At 49.3% G+C, this 10,298-nt stretch overlaps 1 protein-coding gene across 1 annotated transcript; it reads right to left on the reverse strand.

The window, feature by feature from the left end:
- Positions 1 to 7,736: 7,736 nt before the first annotated feature.
- On the reverse strand, positions 7,737 to 9,656 carry Tnfsf4 (tumor necrosis factor (ligand) superfamily, member 4). Its single transcript, XM_013015561.1, has 2 exons — positions 9,603 to 9,656; positions 7,737 to 8,086 (listed from the first exon to the last, which is right to left on the reverse strand). Exon 2 carries the CDS (start codon positions 8,052 to 8,054, stop codon positions 7,737 to 7,739), a length of 318 nt encoding a protein of 105 aa, XP_012871015.1. The 5' UTR covers positions 8,055 to 8,086; positions 9,603 to 9,656.
- Between the last annotated feature and the right edge of the window lie 642 nt (positions 9,657 to 10,298).

The following is a 10,298-nucleotide window of genomic DNA, read 5'->3' on the forward strand; positions in this document are numbered from 1 at the left end:
ACACTATGCCTTTTCAATAGGTGGTTTCTGATCTTTTTTTAAAAAAATGTTCTCATCTGAGGAGTTATAATTACGTAAGTCAACTCGATCTCCTTTAGTTCAGAAAAAAATGTCGTTTGCAGCACTTCTGGTTACTGCGCTGGGTTTCGCCCTACAGCGTGGATCCTTTTGCTTCTTTTCTGTTGACTGCTGGATCTCATGCAGACAGGCTGGAATCCACGTCTGGTGCTGCCCAACACCAAGGCAGAGCGATTCGGTTCCTGTGCCACAAAGCTACCTGCGTGCCTGACCCAGGATGTGGAAGAGCTGAAGGTGATCTGAGGGTCTGAAGGAGCCCGCGCCCCCCCCCCCTCCCCTAAGCCTGGCTGCCCGGAACCTCTGCCTTCCAGCTCTCATGTCATCCGATGTGAGAAGGCCAGGTTAGTCCACCGCCCACATAGGAAGCGGGGTTCCTTCTCCCGTCTTCGGGTCGCGTGCGATCCTTTTTTTAGCAGTCACACTCCGTCTTTGACACCCTGCAATTCCACGTGAGGTTCAAGGTCAACCTCAACCACCACGAGTTCGAGTAGATGGCAGGGACGAAAGCATGGAAGACATGGTTAGTGAGTCACACATAATAAAGACAGTCGTATCAGAATCAGGAAGAGCTGGTGATAACTATTCGTTTCGAAAATTAGCTAGACCGTATTTTTAGCTTTTTTCCACTGTGTGCTCCCGGTTTAGACCCTGATAATGTGTCACGGAGCTGATTTCTTCCAGTTTTCAGATCTTGACTGAAATGTCATTTCCCCTCAGAGGTCTGTCTCATTTCTTCCTAACTGAAAGTAGACCACCTCTCACCCTCCTCAGAACATGCAGCGTTCGCCTGTTCAAGACAAATAAATGCCTCGGTTTTGATTGTACCACCACACAGATTAATCGTCAAGGGCTACCAGGTTTCCATTTCTTGTATAGTTCAGGTTCATTCATTTCTTTCCATCCATCAACTTCCAGTTGGTCGTGGGGCCTGAGCTCTGGTCCTGGGTGCTGTCCCTCAGCTCTTCAGCTCAAGGTGAGCACTCTACCACTTGAGCTACAGCCCCACTTCCGGTTTTCTAGTGGTTTATTGGAGATAAGAGTCTCATGGACTTTCCTGCCCGGATTGGCTTTGAACCGTGATCCTCAGATCTCAGCCTCTTGAGTAGCTAGGATTATAGGAGTGATTCACCGGCACCCAGCCTTCCAGCTTTTAAATCCAATTGCTTGGCTTCCTTCTAGCTACTTTCCCATCAATTCATACTAGATAGCGGGAAGAGACTATTTCGTATTTGTCTTCCTATGTCAAGTACCTGACACAGGTACTTGAATAAATAAAATATCACTAATTAGATGTATTGAGAAATGTGCTGGTTTTGACGCTGGTCATCTTATGAATCTAATACCCTAAGAATGGCAGTGATAGGTGAAGTTATTTTAACTTTTTATTTCCAAATATCTTCTCAAAAATACTGGATATTTGAACACTAATAAAATGAGGTTGTACTGTCAATGGAATGAGAATTGTTTGTTACTCACTAGAAGTGTCTTCCAGTCAATGCTCAGGGTTTAAAGGGAGCTTCTGCCCCTGGGCCTCTGCACACTCTCCTTCCCGTCTCCTCCTCTTCTGCCTCTGGTCTGAGCCCTGCAACCTCCCAGCACACTCTAGGTACTTCTACGCCCCAGGCCCCAAAGCAGCATCGCAAGTTTGATGCCCCAGGCCCCAAAGCAGCATCGCAAGTTTGATGCTTCCTTTCTGTGTTGCGGGACAGACGAGTTTTGCACATTCACATTTGGTGATAGCAATGACTTTGCAGACGCCATACTGGGAATTCTGTAGGAATTCTCTCTTACATTCATAATAGCCCAGAAGAAATATAACAATCCCTCCCTTTAAGGGTAAAGCCAGATTCTGAGTGATTTAAAACTTTGCCCAGGTCACCGAGATAGTGAATGACAGATTTCACCCAGGCTCACCAAGCCCGGATCTTTCCGCCGTGGCAGCCCCTCGGTTTGTGTCCTCTGAACTGATGAGCGTGCCTGGTGGGATGGTGGGCAGCCGCTTGGGTTTCATGGCCTTGCACACGGCCACTTGGGCCACACCTCCATACCAGTTTGTTTTTCAAGTTGGGTCTCCTGCTATCAGGTTGGGTCTTGGGCCTCCAACCACTATGAACTCGCCTCCACCACCCGAGGAGCTGAGCTGGCAGGTGTAGGCAATCCCGCCTGGCTGTACCTTATTAGGCCGGAAAGCGCTGAAGCAAATGGGCCTGGGAAGAGCTTATTCTAATCACATACAGGAGAGTTGATGAGGAGAGTTAGCAAAGCCATAATCCACGGGCTGATGGGTGGAGGCACAGGGGTTCTAGATTCAGGAGAGACTCTGACGCTGGACCAAGAGCGGCTTGACCAGAAAGGAAGATGGACTGTTCTCTGTGAGCTGACCGTGTGGAGTGTTCTCTGTGAGCTGACCGTGGACTGTTCTCTGTGAGCTGACCGTGGAGTGTTCTCTGTGAGCTGACCGTGGACTGTTCTCTGTGAGCTGACCGTGGAGTGTTCTCTGTGAGCTGACCGTGGAATGTTCTCTGTGAGCTGACCGTGGACTGTTCTCTGTGAGCTGACCGTGGAGTGTTCTCTGTGAGCTGACCGTGGAGTGTTCTCTGTGAGCTGCTGACCGTGGACTGTTCTCTGTGAGCTGACCGTGGACTGTTCTCTGTGAGCTACTGACCGTGGACTGTTCTCTGTGAGCTGACCATGGAATGTTCTCTGTGAGCTGCTGACCGTGGAGTGTTCTCTGTGAGCTGACCATGGAATGTTCTCTGTGAGCTGAGCGTGGAGAGGGGCTGTGCTGCACACACGCAGGTGTCCCCAGGATGAATTACGGCAGTCAAGAGCATGATTTTTTCCTGTCAAACTGCCTTTGGGGGGCTGGGAAGGTGGCTCAGTGGTAGAGTGCTTGCCTTGCATGCTTGAGGCCCTGGGTTCAATTCCTCAGTACCACATAAGCAAAAAGAAAAAAGCCGGAAGTGGTGCTGTGGCTCAAGTGGTAGAGCGCTAGCCTTGAGCTGAAGAGCTGAGGGACAGCACTCAGGCCCAGAGTTCAGGCCCCACAACTGACCAAAAAGAACAAAACAACCCCTGCCTTTGGTCTTGAATCTGAGCCTCATGGCTTCAGCCATGCTTACCCCTTAAAATCCAAAAGTCTCATGTGCAAAATAAGAACTCTAAGCAATCCCTACCTGAAAGAGCTGTGGAGAGGGCAGATTTAGACAGTGTCTATAACACAGCTAACCACAAGGCCTGGAAAAGAGTGAGAATTCAGTAAGAGGTATTTTATTCATGATACTGAAATGATTACAAGAAATGTGAACGCGACCAGGTCACATGAGCTCTGGCATTGTTACCCCACGAGCAAAGAACCCGCAGGGCAGCGCGTAGACAGAGCCAAGCGCGGCCCAGACTCTGAGCCAAGCGCGGCCCAGATGCTGAGCCAAGCGCGGCCCAGACGCTGCTGGGCAGCAGCGCGTAGACAGAGCCAAGCGCGGCCCAGACACTGAGCCAAGCGCGGCCCAGGCGCTTCCGGGCAGCAAACACATCACACATGCCAGTAGAACCACAGAGCACAAGCGGGGAAGGACTGGCAGGAAAAAAGAAGAGCGGTGAAAACTCAAGGAAGGCAGAGAAAACAGCAAGGGAGAAGGGGTCAGAAAGGGGGAGTCAGGGCAGCCAAGAAGAGGAGCGCTTGAGAGTGCACAGAGACCACCGCGGCTGCGCTCGCACACACAGCCGCCCACAGCTGTGTCCTCTTCCTGTGACCGCAGACGGAATCATCTCCATAGAGAGAGCATGCAACACTCAACTGCATCGTCCCAGGGCAGAAGATGAGGCAAAAGACCCTGCGGGAAAGAAGAACAGGACGAGGTAGGGCCGGGTGGCTCAGCATCTTGGGCCGTGCAGAGCTGCTGAGGATCCGTGATCGTAAGCCAAGAGGGACTTTTCCTCTTGAAGCATCCCCACCCAGAGCGCTGATAGCTCAAATCGGGGCAGGTAGGAAAGCAGAAAGCTTGGCCCATCCTCCCTCTATGAAGGGGTTAGCTAGTATGAAGACAGATCAAGAAAAACACCAACATTCCAACCAGTAGTACATTCTGAGGCCTTCTACTTGTGTCCCTGTAAATATCAGGATTGTTATCACCTACTTTATTAATACCCTCTGAGAGTCAAGAACACAGGAAATACAACATGATCTCTTAAAACAGGGAAAGTACCCAGGAGGTTTAAGAACAAATGTGATTTTGATCAAGGCTAGGATCCTTTGAGCAAGTTCTAAGTAGACAATTACTAAATCACAATTGGTAACTATTCTTGAAAGAATTGCCAAGAAGACAAAAAGAAGAGATGTAGCCTGTTCATGGAGATAAAAAAGCAATTCCATAGAGTAAAAGAAAAGTTAGCCCTCATAACATCCAGTAGACAAACATCCCACAGATACATTCTCCGCTAGCAGGAGCATCTGATCGTTGACATTCCCGACCGTTTCTAAACGAGAGAAGCAGCTGTAGAAATGGAAGCTTCTTTATGCCCAAAGTTACTTGGCAACTAAGTTAGCTGAGTCAAAGTAGAAGTCTTATCTTTTGACTTCTCATTCCTTCCATTTTCTTCCTAATTCCATAGACATGAGTACGAGATTAATTATAAGGAAAGGCTGTAACAGGACCGAAGCACTTGCCAGGTGGGAGTGGGGAGTTCGGTTGGGCGGAGCAAGGGTGGGGGAAGGAGCTCAGCCTGGGAGGAGCAGGCCGAGGGGCCACAGAAAGCCTGGACATCGTGGGCAGAGCCAGCGCTCACAGAACAAAGGCAAAACCCCTAAAACGGATGCCAGGGACCGCTGCGTCCACGGGAAATACGGACAGAAAGAAGTTCTGGTCCTTACAAAAGTAAACATAGCCAAGCGTCGGTGGCTCACACCTGTCCACCTGGCTACCCAGGAGGCTGAGATCTGAGGATCGCAGTTCAAAGCCAGCCCCGGCAAAAAAAAAGGCCAAGAGACTCCTATCTCCAGTGAGCCACAAAATGCTGCATGTGGAGCTGTGGCTCGACGTGGTAGAACTCCAGCCCCGGGCACACAGGCTCAGGGCAGTGCCCTGAGGTCAAGCCCCAGGATAGGCAAAAAATAATGGTACATATTTTCTTAAATATTAGCTGTAGTCATAAACATTCACTCTTCCAGATCTTACTAATTAAGTACATGTAAACTTGTAAAACTAGTCGATAGCAGAAAGCCAATAATGCATACCACACATACTGCATCTTCTGAGTCATCAGGAAAGTTATCACAGAATATCTTGCTCAGAGCAAATTCAACAGTGATGTCACTAGACACTGTGTGGAAAATGAACCAGGTATCTCGTGGGTGGGGGTGGGAGGGAAAGACTGGGAGAGAGTAAGGGAAGGGGAGACATGGAGGGAAAGACTGGAAGAGAGTGAGGGAAGGGGAGACGTGGTTCGAAAGGAATTGTACGGATGGCATCTGATTCGTGTTACCGGGACCCCTCTATATATCAACTACACAAAAACAATCATAGAAAAATAATGAAAAGAAAACAAATAAAGAATAGGCTATGGTGAGGGTCCCCAGCAGACCTTCCTTCCTAAGTATCTAGCCTGGGGCCAAGGCTATGTGAGTTCCTGGCAGCCCTGGAGCTTGATTGCTATATGCACATGTTTCCTTAGCCTTCTTCGTTAGCTTCTTTCCATAACGTTGGAAAAGAGGGGTAGAAATACAGAGACAAACACGGAAGAGAAAAATAGAAAGCAAGCAGATGTTTTAAAACTGCGGGTGTAGTGGAGACCGCTGAGCGCAGGGATACAGCCAACTTCTCAACAGTTCTAGAGATAAGCAGAGCGGCGCAGCCCAGATCCCCGGGCTGACGTAAAATAGCCCAGGAAGTATATCCGATGTGTTATATCCTCTACTTCAAATTACTGGAGAACATTTGGCAAGCTTCTGTTTATCGCTGTGTGCTGGTGGACGTGTTTCACGGCGCCTCACCGCTCGCTGTGTTCACAGCCCTTGCTCCGCCACTTGAGCCAGCCATCTTCTACTCCTCTCTTTTTGCTAGTTATCTGAAAGTAAGAGTCTCGTGGATTTTATTTTTTTTGGCCTAGGCTGGCTTCAAGCCTTTGCTCTTCAGATCTCAGCTCTCTGAGTAGCCAAGGTTGTAGACATGAAGCTACCACTACTGGCTCTTGTTATTTATTCAACACAGAAACTTCCAACTTATCTGAAAATCTGACATAAAAATCACACTTGCTCTCAATGTCATATACATAATATGCTAGATCACAAGAAAGTGGACATTTATCTAAATATAAGGTTATCTTCTGCCCGCAAAGCCTCAGTATTGCCTGATTATAGGTCCTTCTAGTTTTAATCATCAATGTGAAACCTTATGTGTATGTTGGAATTTCTAGACAGAGGTTATTGTGGGGTCTTGATTTTAGATTTTTGGTAAGACTTCTTTCTTGTTATTGTTGTTTGGTTTTTTTTAATGCCAGTCCTGGGGCTTGAACTCACAGCCTGGGTGCTGTCCCTGAGCTTCTTTTTGCTCAAGGCTAGCATCTACCACTTGAGCCATAGCTGCACTTTCGGCTTTTCTTGGGTAGTTTATTAGCGATAAGAGGCTCAAGGACTTTCCTCCCCAGGCTGGCTTTGAACTGCAATCCTCAGATTCAGCCTACTCAGTAGCTAGGATTACAGGAGTGAGCCACCAGTGCCCGGCTAGGGATTATTGTTTTACACATGGTACAACAGCTTCCTCATGCTGTTTGACTTAAAACTGCATTTAATTCAGCTCTGTTTTGTCCTTTTGAAGCCAGCAGCATGGTACAGGTGTCTGTGGCCTGGTACTGAGTAGATTTCTTTGCTTACAAAGAACAGGTTTCCTACGATAAACTGCACTTTACCCTGAGAGTGTACGGTGATAAATCAGCCCACGGTGAGTTACCTCGCGCTGCCAGTGACTCCCTGATGAGATTTTTCACAGCATCCTGTCTCCAGGATGCTTCTCTGAGGGCTATTTCTATGAAGTATGTGTGGAAGCCCGGAAGGCAGCAGGCAGCAGAGCGGGGAGAGAGTCCCAGCGTAAATGCAGCGTTCCTCGGCCATCTTCACATCCCCGTGTTCACAAGCTGACTTTTTTAGCTCCCCCCAGATAGGAGAGGTGCTGTAGCACTGCCGGCCCCGGCCCGTCCACCTGTGGAGAGACTTGGCCTCCCGGAGGTGACAGATCCACCACCCCCTCCTGGTGCTTTCTGACAATATCACACACAGGTCCACAGCCAGCAAATGGGAGGCAGTGTCTTTTCCAATGACATGAGTTTATTGCAAGTGTCTGATTGATATAAACACCGTGTTTATATTCATTCTTACAGAGGTGCCTCCTGCTTCAAGAGCAATGGCGGGGAAGGAGAGTCGGACGCGTTTAGAGGATGAAAAGGATAAATAAGGTTAATGGCTACGTAAAACATGTTTTAAATATCCCTGAGTGGAGGTGGGGGCGGAGTTTCCTTCTGGCCGCATCCCGCGTGGCTGAGAGGAAGGAGCTCCTCCACCACAGGGAGACTCGGTGCCCTGCCCGGCCCTGCCCAGCCCAGCCCGGCCCGGCCCGGCCCCGCCGTCCCACCGGGGCTGCCCGGAGGCCCGCAGACAGGACGGGTCCTCACGGGGCACAGTACCGGTCGGAGCGCAGCTGGATGAGGAACAGTTTGCCGCCGTTCATCTGGAGCTGTTCGCAGGCGCCGTCCTGGCTCGTCACGCCCAGGTGCACGGCGTCCTTGTAGCCCATGTGCACCACCGTGGTGAAGTCGGCCCTCCTCTCCCTGCGGAGGGCCGGGATCGGGGCCGAGCTGTTCCGGTAGTGGATGTCGATGCTGACGTTGTGGAAGAAGAAGCCCTTCAGGGAGATGAGGTACAGCCCGTCACACTTGATCACCACCGCGTTGCTCTGCACCTGCATGACGCCATTCTCGTTGGCCATGGGGGAGAGGGAGAGTCTGTCCTTCTCACAGCCTAGAAAGGGTGGGATAAGAAGTTTTACACACGCGCGCATGCGTGCGCGGGCACCACACACACGCACACACACACAAAGCATACCAAGGGGCAACACCTTCCAGTATCTCTAGAACTGGGCGCGGAGAATGGTAGGGAGAGAGCTTTTGAAGAGTGAAGGCCAGAGCACGCCTCATGTCTAGCTATGGGCTAGCCAATACTTTCGTCCAGCGGCAGGTCTGATGGGAGTCCAGAGCTGAACGATTACAGCCGTTGTTAGCCGAGATCTATGGCAGGACAAGTAGCTTCTCAGTTTCCCTGAGTTCTCCTTAGTTTCAGAAGCCGGAGGCACCGGCCACTCTGGTGATTCCTGTCACGATCAGTGGATGGACTGCTCCGAAGGGCGGCCCTGGCTCTGCCCATCACCTACAAGCCCAACTCAAAGCTTTGCTTTAATTGTCTCCTAGCCCCACTAGGAGAAGGAGGAGAGGAGAGGAGAAGAAAGAAGAAGAGGAGGAAGAGCAGGCGCAGTTGGGTACCAGGCACTCCAAGTGCAGGCCCCAAAGCCTCGATTTCTTTCTAAATCAGCCTGACTATCATCCTGAATAGCCCAGCCTCTGTATCTTAACGTTCTACTCTGTCTCACATCCCCTGGTGATGGGAAAGAACAGACACCAGCTGCTGGCCACAGTTCAGTGGTTCTTGCTTTGTACCAAGCCCAGAGGGCATATTTCAAACTGAAAGCAAACACCACGGATAGAAAACAAAATGTACTTTCCTTCAGGCTCAGAAAATATAACACGTGCATGAATATTCATAGGGAAACCACTGGTGGGTGGGCGGCTATAATGAGAGACTCAAAAGATGCTTCCCTGATAGTCCAAGTACCTTTTCCTTCCCTTCTAGGCTTCCTTGATTCTCATTCAGGTAAGGTCTCACCCAGCATAAAACCAGCCAACAATGTGTGCTACAGTCTTATGGATTTGTAAAAATACATAAATAAAGCTTAGTCTCCTTGGATGAGAACATAAACATCATCCCTGCTCAAAGAGCTCCTGGAGCTTGAAGGGAGGTCCGCAAAGGACAGCTAGAATATAATGCCGCCCCATGTGCTATCAAATGATATTAAAACACTACAGCAAGGGCTGGGATGTAGCTCAGTGGCAAAAGTGCTTGCCTAGCAAGCGCAATGTCCTGGGTTCGATCCCCAGTACCGAAAAAGAAAAAGACAAAAAAAATACAGTTAAAACACTACAGCAATGGTCCTTCTAGACGATTCATGAACCAGGCCCAGCAGCCTGGCTCACATCTGTAAGCCTAGCTGCTAAGAAGCCTGAGTGAAGACCCTATTTAAAGCCAGCCCAGGCAGACAAAACTATGAAGCTCTTATCTGTAACTAGCTGGCAAAAGGCTGGGACCGAAGGAGTGGCTCTGGCGGTAGTGTTCCAACCTTGAGCAAGCAGAGCAGGGGCCCAAGTTCAAGCCCTGGTACAAGCACTGAAAAGTATCAAACTAATTAAACTTTGACAACACTTACCGAGAACGTCGGCACTAATACTTTGAAGTGGAGGAGATTTCACCTAAGGGAAGAAAAAAGGATATTGTTTTAGAAAAAATAAAAAGGGGAGTAAATGAAATTGTCCAGTCCCCCCGATGGCAGAACTAGCGCCGCAGAGGAGAACTCGTGAGGAGAGACCTCGCGGTCCTGGTGGGGATTCCACCCAGGCTCCTCCCTCCGCCCTTGGCTCTCCGTAACATCCGTGCGGTGGGGATTACTCTTATCTTTCACACAAGCATCTGGGATCTCCCTCATTCCTGCCAAACTCTTGTTTTTACTCACATAGCCTCCACTTCCCATTTTAGCTAGCAGTGCACTTAATCATGCATTTGTTAAGAAACTCATGCACCACGGAGGGGTCTGTGAGCAACCAGGTCGTGATGATCACAGAGGCCCAGAGTAGACTGTGACACCGTGGAAGCATCCGGAAAATAGGAGCAGCATCCGGCACTAGGGACATAAGCAATGCACTCAGTTCTGATCCTTCAGAGTTCAAGATATTTGAATGCAGCTTGTTTGCTTTTTTTAAAAAAAGAAAAAAACACTGGATCTATCCCTTCTCTTCACCAGCTTGGTAGAACTAACGAACCAAATCAATTCTCAGTAGCAAGAAAAAAAATTATTAAACAGTTAAGAGAGGAAGCTTGACAGATTCAATATCCATAGTAATAAACA

This window comes from Dipodomys ordii, unplaced genomic scaffold, assembly GCF_000151885.1.
Source record: "Dipodomys ordii isolate 6190 unplaced genomic scaffold, Dord_2.0 Scaffold27, whole genome shotgun sequence".
Lineage (NCBI taxonomy): Eukaryota > Metazoa > Chordata > Mammalia > Rodentia > Heteromyidae > Dipodomys > Dipodomys ordii.